The sequence below is a fragment of the Meleagris gallopavo genome, chromosome 2, assembly GCF_000146605.3.
Source record: "Meleagris gallopavo isolate NT-WF06-2002-E0010 breed Aviagen turkey brand Nicholas breeding stock chromosome 2, Turkey_5.1, whole genome shotgun sequence".
In the NCBI taxonomy this organism is placed as follows: Eukaryota; Metazoa; Chordata; class Aves; order Galliformes; family Phasianidae; genus Meleagris; species Meleagris gallopavo.
In genome coordinates, this window is record NC_015012.2 from 48,120,034 (window position 1) to 48,147,417 (window position 27,384).

Genomic DNA, 27,384 nt, shown 5'->3' on the forward strand with positions numbered 1-27,384 from the left:
AAAGGAGATTAATTTACTTTTGCTAGTTTGTTTTTTTCTTATTTTATAGTTATTCTAATAAAATAGGAGGTTTTTTAATAGTAATGTTAAGCATGGATAATAGGAAAGAAAGATATGTCGTCACTTTAAATTATACATGAGACTTACATTTTCCACAGAATTTGATTATCAGATATTTAAATATTTCTGTTTAGTGGAAGGATAAGTCTCTTCTCCCCAGACACCTTCTGATACCAAACAACAGTAGCTCTTGGGTAATGAGAAGCCTCTATGAAAAGTAGCCCCTAGCACACTTCGTTCAATACTTTCATTAGCAAAATAGAAACAAGGGAAAAATATATATTTTGTCGTATTTTTAACTAATAATTAATCAGACAATTCCTAATAAAGAGAATTATTGTCAAGTTACCACCATAAACTAGTGGAGAAGAAAATGACTTTTAATAAAGCAAACCAATCAAATAATTTTAAAATAACTTCAGACCTCCTTCAGTTACACTGAAGTTATCTTTCTTTCAAGTAATGTATGCATATCTCCTTTAACTGGGGATACAGAAATATATTTTGTGTTTCTTTTCATTTATATACAAACACACAAATAAAATACTGCAAATAGTAATATTCAAATATGTTATGCGAACTCATACATTTTCCCATACAAAGCATCTCTAGCATTCATTTATACTTTAAATAGAAAGTTTACATCTTATTTATCTTGTCAAATAGAAGACAGTTGGTAATACCTGAATTTGTTCTGTTTCCGGTTTCTCAACTGCCTCTGCTAGTTTCTGTAGAACCAAGTATTTGCTGTCAGCCAGTGAAGTATACAGCAGTTTCAGGTCATTCTAACGGAGACATCAAGAACAAGAAATTATAGTGAATCACTGCACAAAGCAATTTAAAAATATTCTAAGTTCCAAAACTTTTAAAACATTGCAATGGTACAATATCAGCACTAAGGCATAAAAACTATTCAAAATGGGAAGCATCATAATTATTCAATGAAAATAGTGCCTCATTTCTCAATATATTTTTATATGTTATTTTTATAACTGGATATAAGTGAGCAAAAAGTTAAAGCAACTACTACTCAAAACATAATCTATGAACACACTTTTGCTTTTCCTTCCCAGTGAGAGCAGTCAGTTAGTTTTATTTAACAGAAATGTTACTCTTCTGTAGTTAATTCAATCACATATGCCCTCAAACAAGCTATGTTACATTTTTTTAAGACAAGCTGCTGCTTGTCTTAAACAACAACATAGAAAACAAGGCTTCCACACATTACAGGGTTAACTAAGCATTACAACTTTTACCAAGTATTATTATTATTATTGCCATATATTCATTCCAACCAAACTCCTAATACTGGTAAAATAGAAAATAATCACAACTTTTTTTTTTTTTTTCCTAAGACTGTCAGCATTATAAGGGTGGGCATTGTTGAAATATTATTATTATTTTGTTTGCTGTAATTCATGTTTTTTCATTAAAACAATATTAGAAGCTTTATGTTTTAAGAATAAGTTAGAAGCTGAATGCCAATTAAGATCTGAACATATTCCTGAGCTCTGAAAAGATCTGTAAATGCATACATTCCTTCACTTTACCTTTTCTGTCTTGACATATAATTTCTCATAGAGTATGGGACAGTGTAATAGTGGTCAGAAAGGCAGGAATCAGTACTGCTTTTATTTTGTCTCAGCTAGTGAAAACTATGTACTTTATCATATATGACATCACAAAACTTTAGAGTGGAACTCGTTCAATTTATTGTAATGCCAACAAGGTGAGAAGGTATGGGATGAATGATCCTTTCTACCTAGCAAGGAGTTTAAATTTTGGATAATAATTTCTGTGCATAGTTCTAAGAGTTAAATTTTCAAGAGTTAAATCCTGTGAAAACTTGTCTCTCTTTTTGGTATCAAAATTCTCTTTTCTTTGAGAGTCACATTCTTTCTGCTCACATTCTACATGTAACCTTGTTAATTCCTTCAGATGGACATCATACCTTGAAGGTCATTATTTCCTGGAGCCTCTCTTTCATCTGATGGCTTCTCTGGTTTACTACTGACTCCAGTAAGGTCAGTCTTCTCAGGAGACAATCCAAAGTGTCTTCTATAACTTCCCTATTATCACCATTCTCAGGAAATATCTGAGTAAATAAATTCTTGTTCTTATCCATTTCTTCTGTTATGTCTTTGATTTCTTTGGCAAGAGACTGATTTTGGAGAAAACAAAGTGACAATTAAATATTCTAGAAAGGAATCTAATATACTGTCAAAATCAGAATCAATTTTGCAGTGAGGTAGTAACATTTTAAAATTGTTGAAGACAAAGTTAGGCAACTGACGATATAACTTCTGACAATAAAAACTTACTCTGAGGAAAACACATGATAAAATAAGATTAACCTGCCCAAATGATCCCTCCCTCTGAATAAGGGGCTCAGAAAAAAGCACATGCAGCTTCTGCCTTATGTCAACTGCTGCATGAAAAAGCTTTTCTCTCTCTCTCAACTATCATGTTGATAAGTTTGTACTCTTTCTATATCCACAGCATTCCTCCCCTCTGTTCACTTAATTTCAGTTTCAAAAGGGTGGTGTCTGCTAATACTAAGAAAGAAGATAAATAGACAAAAAAATAGAGAAAAAAGTCTGTTTAATTCTCTTCTGACCAGGCAAAATTTGGGTCAGATGCTGCTTTCTAAAACATCATCTATGTGCTCAATAAAGTTACTTCTAAAAGCAGCAGTACATTGCAACTACAAAGAGATGACAGTGACATGTTATTTAAACAGGTTTCTAAAATTTTCTTTCTATGACATAAAATGCTGCCTTACTGGCAATTAAAAGAAAGTCATGGACTCTTTACCTCCTGTTTGCAGAGGTATGTTTCTGTTTCTTCCTCCGGCAGCAGAGCTGTAGCAACAAATACCTGTTCTTCCACACCATCTAGCCATAAGGAGGTAGATGCAACTCCATCATACAGCTTCTGTTCAAGATGTAGACTTTCCTTCTCCACATGTCCAGTCTGAGTTATAAGAAAAAAAAACAACAGAGAAAAGGTACAAGATCCTCTCTCTTTACAGAGAGAGTGGTGAGGTGCTGGAACAGGCTGCCCAGAGAGGTTGTGGATGCCCCATCCCTAGAGGTGTTCAAGGCCAGATTGGATGGGGTCCTGGGCAGCCTGGTCTAATATTAAATGGGGAGGTTGGTGGCCCTGCACGTGGCAGGTGACTTGGAGATTCATGATCCTTGAGATCCCTTCCAACCCGGGCCATTCCGTGATTCTGTGATTCTTTAACTTGGAAATGACTAGATTTCCTGTTGGGAGCTAGAGAAGTTTTCACTATAAAGTGAGTTCTGCTGTAATACCAATGTAAAGACAGTTGAAATGTTACCTCAGATGATGCATCTTCAAAGGCCTGATTTAGTTCAACCAATACTGGTGACACAGATGATTTCTCCTCATCCTGTCCATTCTCCTTATACAAAGGCAGTCCAGAAATGAGTCTATTTGGTCTGCTATAGATCTGCTGAGAGGGAAATATTAATCAGATTGCTTCTATAGCATATAGGGCATAAAATTCAGCTATACAGCTATAGTGCCCTTACAGGACTGTTTCATCATGAATACTTTCTATATAAGATTAATCAACAAGAAATTCAATTGAAGCACAAAATAAGTAATTGCATTTTATTTTAAATAATTGTTATCCAATGAATACAAGACATTCATATAACTGCAATTTGATTTTAATATCATACAAAGAATATTGGGACTGGGACTTTTGACAGTAAAATACAGGATGTACATTAGCACATGCCTTGGAGTGTACCCATCTTATTTGATTAATTCCTGTTTCTTTCAGTACAAATTCTGTGGCTGAAATCACTTGGTTCTTTGTCAAATACCAACAATTCTCAAAGAACAAAAATTTAACCAATAACCTCAAACTGAAAGTATCAGTTTTTTTCCTAAGTTGTCACCAGAGTTCTGGCCAAGTTTACAAGGACAATTTGTTACAGAATCATCCTGAACTACATAAGTAGATCAAAATTTTGTCTAAGCCCTTCTTCCTTTTAACTTAATTTACTTACAGCAATGCAATTAAAATCACTGAACAAAAGCAATGCTAGTGGCAATATTTAAAAGTTTTTTAAATGACACAAAAAGAAAATGTTCCATATTCTCTGCTTTATCAGCATCAACTTAATGCATTAGCTATGCACATACTTTAACTTATGTTGTGATAACTCTTTTCACAGAGAAAACTCAAGGAGAAATTAAAAATAACTACCAGTTGCTCTTGTTCCAAAGTTTTCTGGAGAAGCTTCTGCTTGGTACTGAATTTGTGGTTCAGGCTTTCCCATTTTATCTTCAGCTGTTGTTCAGGAGATGATTTCTCACCTTCCAAGCACAGTTCTTCAGAGAGCTTCTCAGGCTTCTCACTATAATGGGAAAATACAAAAAGTTTCAACAAAAACAAAACTTATAATACTGTAAAGTGTTTATTTTCAGTTCACAAATTCTACATTAAAGTTAAATGGTACTTTTTAAATTTTTCCTTGTATTTGTTTCTCCGGGAATTAAAATAAGGCTGGTTGTAACAGGAAGTTGTTCTTCGTAGATGAAGTAAAATGTATTTTCTATTATGCTGTTGAAAACTGCAGTTACTCTGATTAAATCAGAACTCCTAAAATAAGCTGAGAATATATTGCGTTGAAATGCAACTTTTAAACAAGTTTTACTTCAGTGCTTGAAATAAAAAAATATTTTATCTGTCTCCTTCCTCCTCTCCCCTCCTGACATGCAAAAAGAACTTTGATATTTTAGTACAGGACAAGCATAATAGTTCACCTTTGGTAAACAGTGAATTAAGTTGAACATTTTCAGTTTGATTACTTTTTTCTATAATATCAAATCACAGAGGAAATCTCAGATAGAGGGAAATTCAAGTTAAGTATTTTTAATATTATAAGAAGAAAACACACTGAATTATTGAAAATGCTGAGGAAAATAATAAGTGCATTCTCTATGTGTAAGTCTTGGTTCCCCTGCCTCATGAACCACCTTCACGTTCAAGACTTTGGTACTGAAATCAAGGAAAAATAAAACTGAAGGGTTGACATCTCCTCAATTCTCAAGCTGATAATCTTCATCCTGGTTTCCTCTTTCCAAGACTGGCCCCTGCTGCTTCCTCAAGGTCTGCATCGGCAGTAAGCAGCTATTTTCTTACACCTCCTCTAAAGCAGAGATGAGACTTTTAAAGACAATTACTTCCCTGGAATGGTTAATTGAGCAAGAAAATATAGAGCAGAGATGAAATTCAAAATACACAAGGCTATGAAAAGAAAAACGTTCTCTAACTCAAGGCAAAATAAAATTAAGCAATGAGTATCTCATCTAGGAATATTTGCTTAGAATGACAAAACAACAGTATTGTTGTTGTTTTTTTTCACATAGATATCAGTTATTATTCACATACTAATGCTGGACCAGATAGCAACAGTAACTAATCCACTACTTGTCTAATGAATCCTAATAATTTGCAATTTTAACATGCTTCTTCATAATAAAATGAATTTCTAAACATTGAAAGAGATCTATTAAAACAAAACAGTTTATGTTACTGTATTATCAGACCTCTCAATTATAAACCAGGACTCTAGTGTCCTAGGTGACATATAAATATGACAGAACAAATATTAGAGGATTATATATGAAGAGGAATATAAATAAAAGAATGACAAGGGATATAGTCAAATAAATTTATTTCACAGAAAAAAAACATTAAAACATACCTTATACGTAAGCCTTCTGGAGTACCTTGCTGCGTTAAAATTTCTTCTCCACGGCATGCTACTGATCGAAGCAAATTCTTCTGCTCTTCTAGTTCCTGTTCCAGCTCCTAACATAGCAAACAAACCTCAAACAGATTGCTTTTATATTGGAAAGATATGTCAAATAAAAACAGCTGAACTATTTCTGATACAGATTATTTGACTACCTAAACTAGTACAAAATCTCCACTCAAGGAGACAGAAAAATTGGATACATAAACTGGATTGTTGAACTAATTGACTAATGTCCTGCAGTTCCTGGAATCTAAGCCAGTGTGAATGCCTGTGCATCATGCAAAATAATACATCATGTGATATGTGTATTTGTTGCTACTATAAGGACAGTATTAATACTTTCAATAAATACCATCATCTCCTTACAGTAGCTTAAAGGACTAATTCCATTTAATTATTCTGATACACAATGAATGCATATAGTGATTAAATGAGTTGACCACAATCATACAGGACATCTAGTCTCTCTAGCTGCTACAGACATAACAGATGCACAATTATAGGAACAGTGGACAAGGAACAGTGTAAAAAAGATTTCAGTGGAAAAAAACTAATAAGAATGTCTCAAGTATATTGTTAAATATAAGCTAAAGACGGAAGTAAAGTTCAAAACACCAACTTTCTGTTGCTGTAGAGTGCTCTGCTGTTGCTGTGATCGAGTAGTCCTTGCTTGTGCCAGCCATTCTTGGACACTGGGACTCTGTGAGGAAACCAAATCCAGATTGCTTTCCTCTTTTTCTTGTAGTGATCCCTGCTTTAAGAAAAAGCAGTAAGTTAAAAAAAAAACAAAAAAACTCTTGTATTGGTTGCAGGTCCAGCTCACCATCTGAAAATTACATGTACGGCCACCTTCCAACACTCATAAATTCTGAAGTGAGTTATGATTTCAGATTTATGACCTTCACTACAATGAAAGAATGCTGTTTATCATTCTGGTAAATTTTATTTATCAATAAGTACAGAAATAAATCTGTGGTTGGCATAAAAGCAGAGAAGCATTGAACAGGTTATTGTAGGACATAAACATATATAAGACAAGTATACAAGTAAGAAAGTAAGAGAGAAAAAGCACAACATGTTATATCAGAAAAACTAAGGAAAAAGATCCTTCACTTAACACTTCTATCAATATTTTTTCTAATGTGAGTGACTAGACAAGCCCTCTGCATGAGCACAGAAAAAGAGAACACAAAACTTAGGATCTCCAAGAAGTGATTTATTAAATCCTTCAGTTCTGAAATCCATGTTGGCTGTAAATTTAAATTATTTTAAATGCCAGTGTGATTAAATGTAGGAATTTCAACATATCAGACCTATTGATAGAGACAAACCTATAAGTCTAGCTGTATGAATCAACACACATCCCTGGATATGTTTAATGCTATTCTCAGCACACAATTACTACTGAGTTTGCACTTTCCCCCCTGCCCCCCCCCCAAAGCTTCCAGAGTTAAAGCCGGAACTTAATTCCTCTCCCATTTTGTTTATGCACCTCATTTTTTGTAGGATTCATGTATCACCTATGTTTCATTCTAAACAGAAAAAGAGCACATAGTGGTTCAGACACTACAGCACGCTCTTTGAAAATATAACACGCTTAATCTTCCAGAGAGCCTTTGTCTTAAATGAGTCAGAGACTAGCAGGATTGGAGGTGTCTGAGGAAACTCTCCTACCTCACTTGGTGCTCTTTACAGTAATAATGTGATGGACCTCTGCCACTGGTGTTCCTGACAATAGGCACTTTAACAGCAGAATTGTACCAAGTAAGTAGTAGTTAGGTATGAGATTTTGTTTTTAGGAGACAATGGACTTGAAAACTCCATGTAGAGTTAACAGGACTGATTAGGAGATATAAACTGTAAAGGGAGCAAAATAATTAAGTGGGTTTGTAATGTTGAAAAGAGCCATTAGACTGACATAACTTTGCTTCTCTAAGGATCCAGTTTACGGATGATTGATTCAGTCTGTGGGTAAACTGTGATTATTTGCTTCCTAGAAGCAAGTTTCTAGAAAAGCTAATGTGGTTGGAATGTAAACAGCAAGGGAAATAAAATATTATCTGATAAAGATGATCTACTTTTTTAAAATCTAATTTAAGTAAATGTTAAAGAAAGAAAATAATTCTATTTTACCCCATATACTCCAGGGACAATTCCTCTTCAACTCATAAATTCCTCTAGAGAATGGTCCCTAGTTTTTCATTGCCTTTAGGCTGACTGATTGACTTTTCTTAGATTTGGAATCTTCTCACCTCTGAAGAAGGTTTAAAAGCTAGAGTATTACACTTTCATTAAGACAAACTGTAGTCCCACAGTTCCTACAGTAGTAAAGAGTATAAAAGGGTTTGCAGTTTTGTGGATGTAACGAGGTTCTGCAAATATGCTATTATATGTATTTCTTAGTCCAAAATTATTTATGAAAATGCTTCTATAATTCTACAACCACAGAATATATACACTTGCATTTTCATTTGATTTCTGTCTCAGGGAACATAATTAATTTTTCTTTAAAAAGTCAGGGAAATAAATGGTTGAAGCTGTCTTTCCTAGGAGTATTTACTGCAACACAGAAATAATAGGCAATTCCCTAAAGAAAATGGTGATGAAAGGGATAATTCAAAGGAGCTCTGCATTGTGCTAACTTGTATCAGACATACTATTTTTTGTGGAAATTATGTTGCCTTTGCCACCACATTTGCACTTCATTATAAAAAATAAAACTTTTTTTGTTTTAAATTCAAGATCCTGTTTTCTTTTATTTGTTTGTTTAATAAAAAATCTACTTCATTGTCTCTAAGTCACAGATGTTAGAAGATAAAAGGCAAAGTTTTGTATGTCCTTCAAAGTGCTTGAAAAATACTGCATCTGGAATCAGTGCAGTCTGAACACTCCTGCTTCTGCACACTTCCCGGTTTTATTTTACGAACACGATTTTAAGACTTTTTTTCACATCATTAATAACAATCACATTATCAGGAAAGCTAAAACTGTTAAAGGAAATTACAGAATCTTACATTGGTTACAAAAAAGCCTTCTGCTACAGGAATAACAGATTTGCAGAAATTCTGCTTGAAGGTCTTGCAATGCAACTTCAGAGCATTTCCTAGGTTCCGGCTTGTCTATGCTTCTGGGAAATTACAAGGCAATAGCATGTCTAAAGAAAAGTGCATGTTTCCTATATGCATGACCAACAATGCTGTTATGTAATATTTTTCACAGTTAATGACAGCTAGAAATTAGAAAAAAAAACCTAACTCTATCTCATCTCAGAGCCTCACTCCATAAGAAATATAAGAAATATAACAAGATAAAATAAAAATATAAATAAGTAAATAATAATAAGAAATATTTTATGCCTGTTTGGAAAAAAAAAAACAAAACACTATAAAGGAAGGGCTAGAATTCAGGAAGACAGAAGCTGCACTGTATATTCGAGTTGACTGAGAAATTATTATGTTTAATTCAATATCCTCTTCTGATCCAATAACCTCTAAGATCATCCCATTTGAAAATGTAAATGTTTCATTGTTCAAATCTATTTTCTTCCATAATCCCTAGGTGAAGTCTAAAAATTGCAATTTAGAAAGGAAACTTTGCACGCATGTAGTACCTTAAATGAGTCATATTGTGCACATGGGAATCATTTTGTTACTATTATAGGTATTAGAAAAACATAAAAAAATCTGTTTTATAAATTTAAGTAAGTAAATCACACCATCATATTTTAAAATACAGCAGCAAAGGCTATTTTGATTGCACGTAATATATCTGAATTCAGTATTAAATTCCCACATGCCACTGATAACATTTTTCACTCGCCTAAATATATGTAAGAATGACGTAACATTGAAGATTGGGGCAAACATCTTCTTACTGTTCTTAGGTCAAAATATTAAGCATATTGTGTATTGTCTCAATCTTAGAAACAATAACAATAAACACCTACGTTTTTTTCCTTATTTTTTTTTTGTTTCCTTGGTTTTGCTCAAGCTATCTCAGACATTATAGTTACTCAATTGCTAAAAATAGTTCTTAGCACATTAAGTGACTTTTCAAGCTAACCTCTCAGTAGAATTTAATCTGCATTACAAGCCAGAAATCTTTGAAGCTTATCACGTTTAATTTGCACAGCAAAGCTCAGAGAAGAAGTAGAGGAAAGGGGGAGGAGGGGAATGGGTGTGCCACAACAGAACAAATTCAAAACTGGGAAGTCACATTACATGGCTGGGTCTCATGCATGCATTCACTTCTCCACATGCTAATTTAACCTGAAGAGTGACTAAAACAATTGTTAAATAAAATTAACCAGTTGCAGTAAGCAAATCAATGCTTCTCAGAATAGAAACATAGGATAAGATTGAGATTATACGTTTCTACAATATTTTGTTCTGTGTAATGATGCCACTGAGTATTAGCCATATTTAAAGGTCTTTCGTTACTTGATGCTATCTGTAGTGTTGTGCACAATGCATACATGGAAGAACATGTTCAGGATTTTTCTTCTGTTGTGATGAGGGATCCTGCCTTCGTGAATATGCAATCTAAGGTGACTTTTAATAGGAACAGAGTATATTCAGACCAAAATAATCTACCTAGTTTATAATTGTCCTTTAAAGGCAGACAATGAAACTCAATAGCTTCATCATGAAGCAGTGCTTGAAATGATAAGTTAAATTTTGCTAGGCAGTACCTTATTTTGGAGTGTAATTCCATTTACTAATTAAAGATGAATAGCTCAAAATAAATCAGTAGAGTATTTTCACTCCTTTTCCCCACTGCATAACACTACCATGATATCCCTCAAACTCCTGCCCACTGGGACAACTGCAACAAGCCACTTACCTGAATGTTGATCTGTTTATCATGGAGAACTTTCTGCAGCTCCAGAAGACTGCCCTTCAGTGTCCTGAGCTTCAAAGCCAGCTGCTCTGCCTCATCCTTAGTGTGAGCTTTCCCTTCCATAAGCAAGTTCTCGTTGTGCACAGAAAGCTCTGATAAGGCCACCACCTTCTGCTCTATTTCAACCAGCATGTTCTGCAGCAGCAAAAACAAAGAAGCAAATTCATACATTTTCCAGCATCTCACTTCTCCTGGCAAGGAGACCTGTGGCCTACCTCACCTGCTGGAAAGCTAACAGCAACATTACTTTTCTTTCCAGTCCCTTTCAAAGTCCTTATGAAAACATTTACAAACATTTGCATTTGTCATTTTTGTTTGCAGCCTTTTTTTCAAAATTGGTAATTGAAGAGTTGTTTGAAACATAAGATTTGTTGCAGATGAGACGCTACTTATTTTCACATTAATGGTAAATGGTGGCTAAGATGATAGTCTGACATCCATAATGTCAAGAAATAGAGCACAGAGTTACTTCTTTCCTCTTCTTCCATGTGCATTTAGTGAAATGCTTCCTACCTCCTATGTGTTGTTCTGGCTGCATTGATAAGCTTCTCGGTGTTTGCTCTTTCTGATTGGTGCATGATGGACTTACGGATTTCTAAATAATCCTCTTTAGTCTAAAGAGAGACTTAAAGTGACAAATCTCTGGCGTGTTTATTTTCAAAAGCTACTTTATTGTTGTTCCATTAACCATTCACATATTACAGACATGGTGCATATTTTATTCTTCCAAATTCAAAGCTCATACTTGTTCAAAAACCTAGACTGATATCATTTTTTTTCCACTGTTCATTGAAGAAATGTGTACAGGATAAGATGTGCAGTCTCTAAAATCTGGAAATAAATTGTAGGAATTTAAAAAAAAAAAAAACAACTTACTGTATCAAGATTTTAAAAATCAGCTAAAAAACAGCAGTATTAACTCTTTCAAGAGTCATGTATCCTAGAGATTATGTTTAAACCAAACATTATTGCTTTGTTCAAATTCACAAGTATACGGAGTGAAAAGTCTCCATCTAGTCTCCATCTGCCTTTTCTCTATCTTATAATTTCAACTGTAATGTTCATACAGTTCTGAACTTTTCTTTAAAAAATAGAAAATCCCCATTCATTTGTGAATTTGGATGACACGGTTTCAAATCTTTTCAGTAAAAGCATACGCAGTTGATTCTTATTGCAGAAAGATTTTCCTCACTTGTTTTGGTATTGTGTTGATTAACATTAAAATCATAGAAGTAATAACTACTGACGATTAATTTTTTTTTATTTAGAGTCTAGGTAGGAATTACTCCTAAAGAAAGCACAGCATTGTCCCAGCCACCAATGCTAGTGGGAGTGCGTTCTTCATCTGGAAAAGGAAGAGCAGGAAAGTACACTGCAGGTGTTTTCACATGTATAAAGTGAGCTGTTCAATGTCACCAGTTTGGGAGGAGCAAAAGCAGTAAGACAAACATGGCCTTTATAGCAAAACAAACAACTCCTCTGAAAAATACTGTGCTTCAAATATTCTTACAATATGAATTTCTTGTCTTCCTGCTGTTATGTTAACATGTGCTTTCTAAATCACTGTTTGCAATCTTTAATAAGAAACAGGTCTTTTATTTCACAAATAATTGATGAAACCAACTGAATATATATGGGGTGCCGAGGAGTTCAGAAACTTTCCCCCTACTAGTATAGTGGCTCACTCCACTCAGTAATGGTCTTAACGTTAATGCTCCATGCTTACTATGAAGTCATGCCCTCCCTCTTTATCTAAGCTCTACAGTCTGATAATTTTACCTGACAATCTACCAGCTGAGCTTCCATATCCATAGGTTCCTCAGCAGTAACCAGAGCAGTGTCCAGCGTTGCTCGGGTATTGAGTAGCCAGTGGTCAAGCTCATCAGCTTCACAGCGGTACCTTTGAAGAGCCTGTTCTTGTCGCTGTTCTTCCAGTTGCTCACTTAGTTTTTCCTAGAGGTATAAATTATAGCAATTGTTTACTTTTCAAGAGCAATAGACCCTATCAATCACTTTAATTTTTTGTCCCCTCTCCACTTCCATCTCTCACAACTTCTGTATAGTATTTTTTAAGCCACGATAAGTATTGTTTTTCGTAAGTTGAAAACTTCACAAGATATTACTAAACATGTTTTTTGATGACCTAAATTCTGTTTCAGGTAAGTCAGCATCCCACAGCCCAGACATCCTGATCCTATCTGTCAGATTTGGATTTGAAAAACTGTAGAATGGCTGGTCCCAAAGGCTGGTGATCTGTGACATGAGGTCTGGTTGATGTCAAGTAACTAGGAGGTACCTAGGGGTCACCACTGCACTGAGTCCTGTTTAACATCTTCATAGATGATCTGGATGATGAATGAAGGAATGCTCCTAGTGTGTTTGCCCATAACAAAACTGTGAGGAATGGCTGACACATCAGAGATTGCATCCAGAGGGACCTTAAGAGACTGGAAAAAGTACCTGACAAGAGCTTCATGGAGCTCAGCAAGGAGAAGAGCAAAGCCCTACAGGCTGGGGAGGGATAACTCCATGTAGCACTGCATGCTGGGGACTGATCAGCTGGAAAGCAGCTTTACAGGAAAGGACCAAGAGGTCTTATTGAACACCAAGTTGAACATAAACCAAAAATGTGCAGAGAGGGCTAATAGTAAGTTGGGCCACATTAGCATATGTGTTGCCTGAAGATTGAGGGAAGTGATTCCTCCACTCAGCCCTGGTGAGGCCACAGCTGTTGTGTCCCGTTCTGTACTTCAGCACAAAGGAGATATGGAGCTATTGGATAGAGAAGAGGGGATTTCAGCAATAAGAAACAACAAGAATGAGAAATCAGAGGATGTTTATATGTATCAGATAGTGTGTGATCTGAGTATGACAACACAAGTGGTGTGCAATGAGGGGTGAAGATTATACTGGGTTTGGCAGAGATGGAGTTAACTGTCTTCATAGCAGTCTGTATAGTGCTGATTTGTATTTATGACTAAAACAATGTTGAGAATACACCTAATGGTGTTTGGCTGCTGGCCAGGGTCAGCCCACCACACTTCTGTTCACAAACCCACTTGACAGATCTGAGATAAAACATCCTGCTTTTAAAAGAAATCTTTCAATCTACTTCGATGAGCTGAGTACATATGCAGTATGAAAATGCAGACCTATATATGCAGGGTAAAATCTTCACAAAGGAAAGCATTTTACAGGTTTTCTGATTGCCTAATTTTTATGGGAAAGTTATTAGAAAGTTTGAATAATTTAAAAAATAATGCTAAGTAAGAAGTATCCCAGGTAATTAAGAATTGAAAGTTCTCAAAATTTGGTTATTTGCCCTAACTCTACAGAAAAAAAAAATAATAATAATATTGCTAATTCACACTCTCAACAGAAAACTGTTTTCATTTCTTATTCTAGCTGTATTTCCAAATCCTTGAAATTTCCTGCAAGATTTTGTCTGTGAAATCAGAGCTATATAATACATACATTAAATTACTCAGTGTTGGCTACATACCATATTTCTATTTCTTAGCCAAGAATATTGGAGTATGCTTCTGCTAATGTATCAAAATAACTGTAGAATCCTAATCATATTTAGGTGTAGTATTTGACTTATGTTTTTTCTTACAATTATTTACTATCTTCTCCTAAGTGCCATCAAGATTATGTACAGAGCCAAAGCTACAAACAGTAAGATCCTTATTCTATTTTGAGCTCTTTAATTTTAAATAAAAGGCATTTTTACTTCTGAGAAGAAAATTTCTATAGTATAAGAAAGATATTTCCTAATAATATATTCACTACCTCAAGTTACTGCACAGGACTAATGCAGCTGATCTACCCCAAGACTCCTCTGTAATCCTCTGTAACCCAGGTAAATCTACAGTGCCAACTGTCAGCCTCTCTTCACGAATCTGTTGATAATAGAAATTATAAAGGCAGCAGTTGCTGCATTTATGATTTCATTGTTTCTATTCTTAGAAATACAGCAGTAAATTTGCCCTGCAGCATACAAAGTAACAAGCCTGTACCAAGCTTTAGCATGAATACATTTTCTCACTAGTATAATACACACCTGCTGCTTAATACACAACATTCCTACATGTAGCAATTGAAAAACAAACAAACAAAAAACCCCCACAACTTTTGTGCCAAGGATAAAGAAATAAAGAAGTACATCTTCTACTATAATAGTTTGTGTGCAAATAAGTCAGACGATGAGCATAGACAACAATGCAGCAGTTTAGAAGAGGTATTATTTTAAGGTTTTAACTTTCCCACTTCTCGTTTCCCAGCGTGGAGAAGTGATTGCTCAAAAGTTTCAGCTTCAATGTAGATAACCGTTTTTTATACTTGCATTACTTCTTTTAAACAAGAAATACCAAGAAAATAAAGCACCTATTGAGAAAATGTCAGAGAAGACATAAAATAAAAAATAAATATATGCACAATGAATTTCCAAGTTCCACCTAATTATTTTACGAAGAAGAAATGGCATAAGATTAGCAATATACTAGTGAAAGGAATTGTGAGAATGAAAATGAGTTCTTTTAGAAGCATTCAATGGCGACTAAGGTCTTTGGTCAAAAATGGCCCACAAAATCCAGAATGTAATCCAAAAGAGACTTTTCTAGAGTTTTCTGGTACCTCTAATAGCTGCCTTTTTCCTGATGCCTTCATTCGAATTGTGGCCATTCGCTCTGCCAAGACTGTGAGAGTGGACTGCAATGCCAGCTGGTCAGCAGCTTCTGCATCCAGTGATTCTGAAACCAGCTCCTGTGCTAATGATGTCTGAAGCTCGGTGATTTCTTCTTGTAACATTAGAATCTCATCCATCAAAGCCTATTTAGAAATGAAGCAAATAAAGTGGCTGTTTCACTCAACAGAGAGAAGAAGGTATTTAAGGATGCGTATCTTTTATATTAAAGACAAACTGTCCAAGGGAGCATGAGGAATACAACATAGTACAATATGTCATTGTTGGATTTCATTACTTATCTCAAATTTCAAACAAATCACTAGAAGGAATTTTTGTAAATACTATACATGCAAGTTTGCTCTTTCAGCAAACTTTCTGAAGGGTATTCAAGTAGATACTGTCAAGATAATGAATGAGTGAGTGATAGAGAAACACACCAGTATGAGTTAATTTCCAGGCAGAAATTTACTAACTGGACAAATAACTTTCAAGAATATCCACAAACATTCAGAGATAAACTCCATGATATTCCTACCATTGTTTTTAGCCTAGACAAATACCTAAGAAAGGATGCTGCATTACCAATCTCTTAGAGCAAGCAATTTACTTTCATGTTTATGAATACATTTGGTGCTCAGGACATCATGCAGTGCTGCAATAGCCAAATGTTATCCTTTCAAAGTCATAGGGTTCGTACAGAAGAGCGAACTGGCCCCATCAAACAGTTCTGAGCTATCAGAATGCTTAGATGGTTATAACTTTGGTGTATATCTGATTACTGACTGATTACTTGATAAAGAACAATTCAGAGAAACTTGCAGCTCTATTCTGCATTTGAATATGATACTAACTCAATTTTCCAACATCTGGAGCAAGGGAATGACCAGACTGCTATTTAGTGTCATGAGAGAACTGTTTCTCATTCAATGTATTATTTCAGGAAGTCTTTTGTAACATGTTGGCACTTCGTCACAAGAATGTGTACTCCGATGAACAATTTTGCAAGCAAAACCAACATATCACATCAGACCTTTTATATCACTAACAGATTTTGGTGTAATTATTTGAAAGTAAAAACTGCAAAATACCAGAACAAACATCTTAGCTTACATTTTCATTGCAAACACAGTGAAAAGGAAAAGAAAACGAATCAAGCTGAGAAGCCTAGTCCATATTTCTCTGTAACTAACCAATTTTGAAATGGTTTAGTGTTGCAATTATACATGTAACAATGGTTGAGATCCGTGGTGGTTTCATCCTTCTCCAGCCCACATGGATGGACAGAAAATAGCGTTACCTCTTTAACAAAATTTTTCAGGGTTCTTTGCATTCTGAGGATAAACGTTTATTATGGAAATAATTCATTTGTACTTTAATGAATGTAGAGATTTTATTAGCTTGACACTCTGAGAATCCAAAAATGAAGCCTTACAAAATGAGTCAGAAATAGAAAATCTTTTCCTCTAGCATCAAAACTGATAAAGTAAATTTCAGCACAATAGCTTGCTTTCACTCTTTTTCAGTAATGCTGTTATTAGCAACCTGAAGAGGAAAATCTGCTCTGTGAATGAAATTACAGTATTTTACTTCAAAAAATTACAGTATTCCCTTATTATTAAGAGATCAACATTATTAAGACAGCATTTTTTAAGACTTCCCTTGGGACAAAATTTTTTTATGTTCTTTGGATTGTTTGTTTTGTTTAACAAAGCAAAAGTTGTATTAAGACAAATACAATCTATCTGTATGGGTTATGATCTCTGTAATATTGAGAATGTTACATATAGTCTATATATATCAGCATATATTGATATGCTAATAGCAGTAAAGTTGAAAATCATGTGTGTAGGTGTCACTGCACCCAATCTTTGACAATACATTTTGCCAAAGTCAAACTCATAATCTATTCTTAATTCTTTTTTAAAGCTCCTTTTTTAAAAGAATTCCTATTACAACCTCTTCTGAAGAGGAGGAAGTCTACAAAGGCAAGACATATGAAGTGAATGTAGATTAATACAGCTATTGCATATTTCTGAGTCATCTGACCACAAAGAATATTGCTATCTAACAACAAAGAAATCTAAAGATATACAGATAATGCATGGTCTCACTTTGTTTCTCATGTATTAGTTTACCTGATGTTCAGCCATCTGGCTCTCTGGGCTCTTGGCTGGTTCCAGACTCTCATTCAGTTTCATCTCAGTGGTCTCCATTTTTGTAGATATAGACTGAAGCGTGTCCTGATATTTCTGTTGACGCTCAAGAGCTTCATAAAGTGTGCGCTGCTTTTCACTTATCTGAAGGGAAATAAGAGGTATAAATACTAGCATCTGATGAAAAATTGCAGAATTGTAGAGCTTGGCAGGGACCTCTAGAAATCATACAGTCCAAGGTCCCTCCTAAAGCAGATTCCCTGGAGAAGCTTACACAGAAACGTGTTCAGGAGGTTTTTGAATATCTCCAGCGAAGGAGACATCTCTGCAGCCTGTTCCAGTGCTGTATAACTTCCACAGTAAAGAAGCTTTTTTCATTGTTCAGATGGAACTATTCCAGTTAGTGTCTGTAGTCCCTTCTTCTGACACCAGGCAAAAAAAAAAAAGCTTGGCCCGTCCATTTAACTCTCACCCTTTACATATTTATAAGCATTGATAAGATCTTCCCTCAACCCTCTTTTCTCCAGGCTAAACAGTTCCAAGTCACTCAGTCCTTTCTTGCAAGGGAGATGCTCCAGTCCCCTGCTCATCTTTGCAGCCCTCCACTGGACTTTCTCTAGCATTTCCCTGTCTTTCTTGAACTGGAGAGTCCAGAACTGAACTCCAGATGTGGCCTCATCAAGGCAGAGCAGAGGGGGAGGAGAACCTGGCCACACTCTTTTTTAATATACTCCAGTATAATATTGGCCTTCTTGGCCACAAGGGCACACTGCTCATTCATGGATTTTCTTTTTCTTCTGCTTCATACGTCTCTAGACTTATGAGACCAAAAAGACTTGCATAGTCAGTTTTTGAAAGTATACACTATAAAGAAAACCAACCACATTAAAATTATTTATCTGTTTAAACACCATCAGTCGAATTCTGTGACTGAAAAAAGGTGCTTTATTCAACAGGGAAACCTTATGGATGTTCTTAGGCATTCTAGATTTTATGCACTCAAACATATGCATGCATATCACTTCATAGAGCTAAAGTTCTTAATATTCTATAGTAGCTACTGTGCCTTTGCAAAGAATTAAGATTTATAGCATGTAATCAAAACTTGAGCCATTTTCATCAACACCAACTGACTATACTACACTATTATGCAAAACTGTATTAAGCTGACTCAGAATTTGGATGAATTGGATGTTTATGCCAACATTCCCAGTGTGAATCAAATACCATTTTACGTTATGGAATATAGTCTGAAAACAGCTAGCATTTCTGAAGGCACCTATCGACATTAATGACTTATTTTTTCTTAATGGAAAACCTGGACAGGCTTTCCAAGAAAAACAAAGACAACATAATACAGTCTTGCAACTGACAATTCTTGTTGCCCCCCCAAAAAGCAAAGAACTTCAGAAGAAAATAATAGCTAAGCAAGTTCATTATATTTTATTCCTCACAAGTAAGCCATTTGTTTTAAGCCCTACAGATGCAGACTTACCACATTCTTCAGTGTTTCCCAAGAACGCTGCAAATCATCCAGTTTGGCACTAGCAGCTGATTCTAAGCCTGGTTCATAAAACTCTTGGGTGGCTGAAGTGCTGGGCTGAATTTTAGCAGCTTCTGTTTGCAACTGTTCAGCAGATAAGGCTTGGTAATATGCAATGTCCTACAAGCATGAAGCATATAATTGCACTTTCAAAATGAAAGACAATATATAAGAACATCCCTTTACATATTGATTCATTACATATGTGCAGAAATCAAGTCACTCCTCAGGCACAGTCACTTTCTTGGGCTCTCCTAATTGAACTGCAGAGCACAAAGAATGTCACCTGCCCCAGAAAACAGAATGTCATCCAGCAGCTGCACAAGTATGTTCTTTCATTTCCTCCCCTTCTGTGCAAAATGAAAAGATGTGAGCTCAGGTCATCTGCTTCCTCGATGGACATTTATACAATTGAAGTGCTGTTGAAGCACTGATGTTTTTAAAGGCAGGCAGCTGTCATGACTGTATTAGAAAGATAACGCTACCTCATGTCTCCACTTTTTCAAACTCTCTCCAGAGAACCATAAGACCCAAGAACGGACTGTCTAAATCTGTTTAATGAGGTACCTCTTCACAAACATATTGAGAATCTAGAGAAATTAGAAGATGAAGGCTTTAGTAATGTCCAGGAGACAACAAAGAATAGGTAACAGCTTAACACAGTATTCAGGACATTGATCTCAGAGTTTTTGACTCTGACCATAAGAGACCTTTGCAAGTCACAGCTGCATCACTGCAGGGAACTCCTCTTTTGGTTTACAGTTACTGTACAGTCCCCACCTAGTCTTCTCTAGAGACAAAAAGCCAACCAAGCTATGCTTCTAGGACAGTGTGTAGAATAAGTGGCTGAAAGGGAAAAATAACCCCTTTATCCATCTTTTCAACTACATAAAATGACTGTTTTCATAGAGTTTTTATGCTGACAGCATGAATGCAAATGTTCTTACACAAAGTTGATTTGGTCTCCCCTAGAAAGGCTACAAATCACATCCTTCTTTCATGAAAATTAGTCAATGTACAGTATTCAAGCTTCTTCATTAGGATGAAGGGACAAAGGATGTATGCAGATTTCAAAAGATATTTAACAAGGGCTGGTGCAAACTAGGTGAGTTTTCATAATGGGAGGAGGAAGAATGATTATTAAGTAGTCTCTGTACAAGGAGAAATGAAGATATTTAATAGGTGACCCAGTGCTGAAGACTTGAATCACAGGACCAGCTGTAGTCTCCAAGGCTTTGTGCCAAGAACATCATGTTTTTCAGTTTGATTGCTCTACATCACATTTCTGGAAAACAAGCTTTTAAAGACGTGCTAAATTTTAATCAACTTTATCTTGGGTAAGTGTGAGAAACAGCCCCAACAGATTCTCTTTCAGTATTGTAGCAGAGATGAAGGGCCTGATTTTACTATGCATTGGAATGATTAGAATGAAATCTTCAGCTTTTTAAAAGCTTAGGCTTTTTCTTTTCAGTTGTTCTCTCCAGTAGTTTTAGAGAAGTGTCTGTATAAACAAAACAACCCAGGCAACTGTTACTTTATAACAGTGACAATCTATCACTTTCTTGTATTACATGCTTTTGTTTTACTTTGATTCCATACATAGGATCAATATTCTCAATATTTGGCACTTATTTTGTATTTTTGTGGTTTGTTAGCTATGCAAAAATAATGCATAATTATTTAAATTCAGAAAACCTACATTTTATCCTTAGGAGATGGAGATACTAGAAAACTTTGATGGAAGACTGTACAAAGATTGTGAGGGATTAAATTAGAACAGTCTTAAAAACTCATTTCCCTCTATTCCAAGGAAAGCAAAATAAACAAAACATTTCATAAGAGCTCTATATTTTTCCCCCAGAATTAAACAAATGAAATTCTTTACTTTCCAGAGTTCCTGTTTACATATTTTTATGGTAATTTACAGGTGATATTCCTGTGAGAAATTATTTCACTTACTACTGTCAAAAAATTTTCCAAATTAGTTTAGTTTTGCAGAGGTTATTTTTATTGAATATTTTTTAATTTATATTTAAGCCTCTAATTCACTCTTCTCTAGTATTATTATTACTACTACAAATGCTTCTTTTTATTATTATTTTACCAGCCTTCTTTCATGAGGTCTCCCTAATTATCCATTATGATCAGCACTGACAGTTTCATAGTTTCTTTTTCTTTAATCTCATGTGCATGGGAACCTAACTATTTTGTAAGTAAACCACAGCATTTTGGAATGTTCTTCCTCAGGTTGCTTAGTAAATGAAGTTCATTTCAACATTAACCACACTGAAGAAATCTTCATCTGTCAGTTTTTGTTTTTGTTTTTGTTTTTTTCTTCTCATTATTACTATAACATCAGAAAATTTCTCTTTTTCAAAGATCTTCTACATGAAATTCTGCCCATGTAAATCACAGGTCTTAAAATTTCTGTTTTGGTGTCAGGCCATGATACAACGTCATTTTCAGTGAATTTTCCTTATTATTTGAGTTATTGAAGTTCTTCATTTGTTTCATTTTCACATAAATGTAATGCACTGACAATGGATTTGTTTATTGGGAAGTACGCTGCTCTTGGTTGTTTAACTCCCACTGATTAATGCTGTCTTGATATTTTTTCAGTACAGAAATATACAGCTGCCTTTCTACTGTAAGTAAACATTACTGGAAAATTTCTGACTATCTGAAGTAACAGAAAAAGCCTTCTGATGCATCATTTAACATTTTTATTATGTCTTTGAAGAATGGCACCTTTATTTCTATCTTCCCTTATAATTCTTTTTTATACCAATTAATGAAAATGGATCAGTTAAATTTAGCAGCTTTTAAGGTACCATACAGATAATGGAAATTAGTGTAGGGAATTATTGGGCAATTTGCTCAAACTTTTCTCAATCTACTCAGCAATGCAGCACTATACTACTGTACCTTTAAAGTCTGCAGGAGTCAATTACAGAACCAGCCATAGATGCAAGAGACAAGCAACCACAAAACTTTAAACATGTTGAATTGAGTGAGCCAGTAACTGCTCCTAATTTATAAACTTTTCAGGTTAATTCTATATATGTTCTTTCATGTGCATGGTGCTCAATGTGCTGGTTCACCACTCCTATTTCAACTGATGCTGATGTACACTTGTTCCTAGTAGAAGTGTCAGAGTCCTCAGGTTTAGTATAAAATGTAATTTAAGTGATTTCACTCATCTTTCTCATTACTACTTAAAATAGGCTGTCACTGAAATTATGGAATGAACAATACATGAAAAGAATATGTGAAAGTTAATACCTGAAATGGTATTAAGTGGAAAACACCAATGCTACAGTGACTATGGTATTATAAGATAGATGAAAGTGGACAAATGAAATGTTTTATTATTGAAAATTCAATGTTTCTGAAGATGCATGATTCCATTGTGTATTGCTGTGAACATATAAAATAAAGTATAAATAGAAAATAGTAGTGACATAGAAGAGATTGGTAAATTTCATGTAGATTTACTTAAAAAGCAGAATAGCTGTTACGCTGAGCTTACACATTTTAAATTGAGAAGTCACTATTTGAATACGTTAATACATTTTGAGCTAGAACCTGAAGGTTCAGTTAAGTTAGATGTAAGGAACCGAGGCTCAGTCTCTATAGTCAAATATTCTTTCATGGGATTAAATAAACCACCATGCAATGGAACCATACATATCTCTGACATAAAAGCTGAATGAATGCAAAAAGAGAGGTACCTGGTTAACAGAAGCATCTGTATTAGCCACAGGTGAGGGAGAGCGACAGGCAGGTGGAGAAGAGATCTCACTGTTGGTTCCCTCCTCCCCAGACTCTTCAGTGACAGGGGAGAGCAGTGTGTGACAGCGACCAGCAGTCATCTGCCACAGGAAAAGCAAACCCCAGAGCACAGGAAGAAAATTGGTTACCTTGACTTAGGGTTACTTAGACTGAGATCAAAGCAAGAAAAATAACACACATCTGAAATTAACTCGATGGTATTTAGTCATCCCTTGTGCTCTTAACATTTGTCAGGTAAAAAATGTGATGAATCCATGGTTTTATTTACTTATACTTTAGTATGAACATGCTCTCCTGTAACCTAATGAATTTAAAAGGAAATGTATAGCCAGCAGCTTAATAATAACAAGTTAAGGTTTATCTAGATGTCTTCTAATACAGTCAGGGATGCATATGGAAATATTATGGAGAGCTATAAAATAAAGCAGTACCCAGGCCTGGTTAGAACAACAAGAATTAGACTTAAAATATAAAAAACATATAATTGAATAGTAACTTGTGCTTTTTTCTTCCCTAGTGCTGTTATACAATGATAAACCCCGAAATCTGCACTCAATTTTCACATAGGCAAAACCCTCAGTGACATCAGCAATATGTTTGTAATGAGACCCAACAAGAAACAGACAAAAACAGTTTAATTCAAGCATGAGGCCTATGTCAATACTCACCTAGTTTTAATTTCCACACTTATATAAGAATACAGCAGCGTACTGTTGAGTACCACATCAACATTTTAATAAAAGAGCATTAAAAATACAGTCTGTAAAATACACACACTGCAGCATGTTATGAAATAGTATTTTTTCTGCCTTTATCTTTTTCCTGCAACTCAGTAGTTTTTCAGTGTTTGCTCTCACATGCTGACAGTGAAGAAAAAGTAATGTATTTGCACCTTATTACAACTGCCACTGGTACTTCAATGAGTTTCAAAAACCATATAAAGCAAAATACAGAAAGAGGAAGCTGAAGTTTGCCACAGCCCAGCCATTTCAAAAGCAAATACAGATGTGAACTGTGCACAGAAGTGTTGCAATCATGCAAAGACAAGTTGATAGGATAAACAGCACTGAGACCAATTCCTTCCTTACCATAACCACTGAGGGATGTGCAGGGTGTGCCGGGAGAAGGTCTGAATCCAGCTCTTCCACTCCTTCAGAAAGCCCCTCTACTTCTGTCACTGTCAGAAGCATAGTGGCATGTTTCGCTTTCATCGTTAGCATCTTGCACTTTGAATTCAAAGAAGCAATTTGCTCCTGGTATCCTTTGATCTTCTGCGCCAGCTCCTGAGGAAACATTTTATTCCTAATGAAGAAGCAGCCAATACAGACAGGACTAGCAGCATTTCAGCTTCCGTGGAGCTTCCCCTCCTAGCCCAGCCAATAAAATCATCGCACTGCCTCTCAGAAACCCTGCATAAAGCAGCAGCACTAGCTGAAAAGCAGGATGTTGATTGTGGAGGGAACAAGTCAGGCTGCATCTCACTGCACAGCTAAAGCACAAAGCAGAGAGCTTAGAAGTGAAACCGGAAAAGTACTGTGAAACACAGTGACCTGTGTGATCACTGAAGAAGGACACCTCATACTTGCATTCAGCCTAAATTGGGCACAAATTCTGTATGCTTCATTTCACAGAAAAGGGGAATATCTCTCCCTTGTTCTTTTCTTACTTTTTTTTTTCTTTTTAATCTGTTTGTGTTTATCTAACGGAGATGAAGCTTTTCCACATACTGCATGCCTTGAAAATGAGGTCATACGGGAACCAGAACTGTAAAATTGCATCGTTCAGCTCTCAGCAGAAAGAACAAATAGTTGAAACAATAACTCACAGAGCTTAACAAGAACAAATGTAATATGAACAGTAAGTCAGATAATAAGATTAAATGCAGACTGAATTATTTATGCCAGTGTTCAAATATATTTTATTTTATTTTGGTTTTGCTTATGTTAAAAACTTTAAAAAGCACTGGTGAATCTTGCTTAAAGTGAGATTTTAAAATATTATTTATCATAACTATTAAATGGTCAATCTAATGGTGAAATACCATCACAATAAGTTTAGTCAGAGAAAACATGGAAATGAATGGCTTGTATTATCTCATGCCCTGTACTGCTGCCTAGTTCAGCGTCTGGTTTCAAGGCATTAAACTCATCTATTTCAAAAAATAAATAGCAATAGCTATATAGAATCTATGATTCTATTGTATGATTCAGTAGCTTTTCACATTTATGCTAAAGCTATTGGTCCTGCCTCCTTGGAAGCTCAATAACGTGGTAGAATTTTTATTTGTAAAGTAAAATACACATTTCTTTTTGCTTGTCTGTTAATTTAGCCTGCTTTAAAATTTTTACCCAATGAAAGCTTTCAAAGAAAACTAGCAACAGAAGTTGCAAGATCTATCATAATAAATGTATAATATAAGCTGAAATATGAAATATAAGCTAATATAAGCTTTAACAATCAATTCATACAATATCTTTTTTTTATTTAAAAAAAAAAAAAAGAACGATCACTTCAGGCAAATAAAACAGAAAGATTATTCTGGTTATAAAACAACTTTAGTAAATCATTTCCTCAGAATCACAGTGCAGAACTGTCCCAGTGAAAAATGCACAGTTAGAAAGTGGATGCACTGCAAAGAATGCTGATGATGTTTTCTGTCTGGGAAGTACTAGTCATTCACAAATGTTCAATGAATGACACATCTCAGGGACACACAAGTGGGAAATCTATTATAATTCAAAATATTCAATATTCAATTAATGTCTAATACACAGAGCATCTAACATACCTCCAACAATTGAATAAAAGGAAAAATATGCAAAAATGAGATTGTAAAAAATATAAAGTAACCTACAAAGACAATTTTTTGTATGGTAACGTATATCCATTAAAGTCACAAATATCACAGAATCACAGAATGGCCGGGGCTGGAAGAGACTTCAAGGATCATGAATCTCCAACCCCCCTGCCACAGGCAGGGCCACAACCTCCCCATTTAATACTACACCAGGCTGCCCAGGGCCCCTTCCAATATGGCCTTGAACACCTCTAGGGATGGGGCATCCACAACCTCTCTGGGCAGCCTGTTCCCGCACCTCACCACTCTCATAGAAAAGAACTTCCCCCTGACATCCAACCTAAATCTTCCCTTCCTCCATTTCCCCTTGTTTTGCAGTTATCTACCCTTGTAAAGAGTTGATTCCTCTCCTGTTTGTAGGCTCCCCTTAGGTACTGGAAGGCTGCAATGAGGTCACCTCACAGCCTTCTTTTCTCCAGGCTGAACAAGCCCAGCTCCCTCAATCTGTCTTCGTAGGGGAGGTGCTCCTGACCCCTGATCATCTTTATGGCTCTCCTCTGGACCCTCTCCAACAGCTCCCTGTCTTTCTTGTACTGGGGGCTCCAGACCTGGACACAGTACTCCAGATGGGGCCTCATAAGAGCAGAGTATAGGAGGACAACCACTTCCCTGTTCCTGCTGGCCACTCCTCTTCTGATGGAACCCAGGATACCATTTGCTTTCTGAGCTACAAGAGCACACTGCTGGCTCATGTTAAGCTTTTCATCCACAAGACCCCCAGATCCTTCTCTGCAGGGCTGCTCTCAAGGACCGCTCCTTCCAGTCTGTATGGATGCCTGGGATTCCTCCGGCCCAAGTGCAAAACCTTGCACTTTGCTGTGTTGAACCTCATCAGGTTCACCCGGGCCCATCTTTCAAGGCTGTTGAGGTCCCTCTGAATGGCATCCCTTCCTTCCACTGTGTCAACCGCACCACTCAGCTTGGTGTCATCAGCAAACTTGCTGAGGGTGCGCTCGATTCCGTCATCAATGTCATTGATAAAGATGCTAAAGAGCACCGGTCCCAAGACAGACCCCTGGGGGACGCCGCTCATTACCAGCCTCCACCTGGACATACAACCATTGATCACCACCCTCTGTTTGGTGCCTTTCAACCAATTTCTTATCTATCAAGTGGTTCACCCATCAAATATACTCCATCACAGAAAACCACCAGATTGGTTAAGCATAAGTACGGAGATACTTGAACTGTATAAGAACTGTATTCTTATCTGAAATTCTGATGAAACAGGGTATGGGTAAACTTAGTTACAGAGTTTAACTGTTGTTACATAAATACACAGCACTATAAGCTTTCTAGACAATTGAATATGTTCCTTTAACTTCCATCCTCCTATTTTCATTCTGAACATAGGTCCTAGAAATATCCCTTTAAATTTTTGCTCATGCAGGCTTCAACAGGGAATCTCATAACCAAAGTTTTCTTAAAACAATAACACAAGTAACAGGCACCTAGACAGACCTTTCCTTTCAAGTCATATAGCAACATAGAATCCCCTTCTGTGACAGTGCGCTTTCTCACAACTACTTAGCAGACAGGATTAAAAAAAAAAAATAATCCATAACTTAGTGAAACTTTTCCCTTTCTCTCCT

At 35.7% G+C, this 27,384-nt stretch overlaps 1 protein-coding gene across 9 annotated transcripts in view; it reads right to left on the reverse strand.

The window, feature by feature from the left end:
- Nucleotides 1-27,384, reverse strand: part of SYNE1 (spectrin repeat containing nuclear envelope protein 1) — a 286,469-nt gene that overhangs the window by 74,995 nt on the left and 184,090 nt on the right. For 5 of the 9 annotated variants that reach the window (XM_010707196.3, XM_019612918.2, XM_010707193.3 and 2 more), the window contains 14 exons: nucleotides 24,024-24,218; nucleotides 22,875-23,015; nucleotides 19,096-19,263; nucleotides 17,583-17,744; nucleotides 15,396-15,590; nucleotides 12,540-12,713; nucleotides 10,704-10,895; nucleotides 6,481-6,615; nucleotides 5,808-5,914; nucleotides 4,304-4,454; nucleotides 3,404-3,538; nucleotides 2,875-3,033; nucleotides 2,012-2,221; nucleotides 744-845 (listed from right to left, as the gene is read on the reverse strand). In XM_010707196.3, the coding sequence (XP_010705498.1) occupies nucleotides 744-845; nucleotides 2,012-2,221; nucleotides 2,875-3,033; nucleotides 3,404-3,538; nucleotides 4,304-4,454; nucleotides 5,808-5,914; nucleotides 6,481-6,615; nucleotides 10,704-10,895; nucleotides 12,540-12,713; nucleotides 15,396-15,590; nucleotides 17,583-17,744; nucleotides 19,096-19,263; nucleotides 22,875-23,015; nucleotides 24,024-24,218 (2,226 nt within the window). The remainder of the gene's footprint in view (nucleotides 1-743; nucleotides 846-2,011; nucleotides 2,222-2,874; nucleotides 3,034-3,403; nucleotides 3,539-4,303; nucleotides 4,455-5,807; nucleotides 5,915-6,480; nucleotides 6,616-10,703; nucleotides 10,896-12,539; nucleotides 12,714-15,395; nucleotides 15,591-17,582; nucleotides 17,745-19,095; nucleotides 19,264-22,874; nucleotides 23,016-24,023; nucleotides 24,219-27,384) is intronic. The other 4 variants (XM_010707198.3, XM_010707194.3, XM_010707195.3 and 1 more) reach the window with 3 other exon arrangements.